Genomic DNA, 737 nt, shown 5'->3' on the forward strand with positions numbered 1-737 from the left:
GCCACAGTGCCCGTGGCTGCGTGGAGCAGCTCCGTGTCCCCGCAGGGCCCGGTGCTGTGGGTGCTCTGTGTTGCTGCCCCTCGCCTGCCTGTGCTGCGGCCAGGGGCTGAAGCTCTGCTGGAGCTGGAGCTCTGGGCTCGTCTGGGAGGGCAGCAGCCGGTGTGGGGCACGGCTGGGTCGCCCCTCGGGCGAGGGGTTCCTGTGAAATGTCGGGGCCCTTGGATGGGCCCTCTGGGGTCTTTTTCCCCTCCCACCCCTGCAGCCCCTCAACCTTCCCCTCTTCTCCGTAGACCCAGTTAGTGCCCGTTTCCTGCCAGTCACTGGAATTTCTAAGAGCCTCAGCACATGTTCCAAGCACTCTCCTCTGCTCTTGGAGGCACCTCCTTCCTCCAGCCTCCCCTTCAGCCCTGCCAGCATCACCAGCCTTGCCAGCAGATGGAGGGTCTCCACCGGGGGCAGCTGCATTTCTCTGGCAGTGTCTGAGGGACAGGGGAGCGCAGGATGGGCCCTTCCAGCGCTTTTGCAGCAGGGTCATTCAGCTGCTGCCTCCTGTCGCAGAGGGGAGCAGAGCTGCTGCCTGCTGGAAGAGCAGAACAGAGGGAACAGGGTGAGCTGGGCTGTTCGAGCCTGACGGGCGCCTCCACAGAGATGAGCCGGAGCTCCCAGCCCTCTGTACTCAGCCGTCCCCTCCCCCTCTGCAGGTGGACTGCCTGGTCCTGCCGCTCCCCCGCATCGGC

At 65.8% G+C, this 737-nt stretch overlaps 1 protein-coding gene across 1 annotated transcript in view; it reads left to right on the forward strand.

The window, feature by feature from the left end:
• The window catches only part of MIF4GD (MIF4G domain containing), a 4,253-nt gene that overhangs the window by 3,169 nt on the left and 347 nt on the right, over positions 1–737 (forward strand). Inside the window, exon 4 of the mRNA XM_010142013.1 lies at positions 702–724. Coding sequence (XP_010140315.1) covers positions 702–724 — 23 coding nt within the window. The remainder of the gene's footprint in view (positions 1–701; positions 725–737) is intronic.

This window comes from Buceros rhinoceros, unplaced genomic scaffold (assembly GCF_000710305.1).
Source record: "Buceros rhinoceros silvestris isolate BGI_N320 unplaced genomic scaffold, ASM71030v1 scaffold20658, whole genome shotgun sequence".
Lineage (NCBI taxonomy): Eukaryota > Metazoa > Chordata > Aves > Bucerotiformes > Bucerotidae > Buceros > Buceros rhinoceros.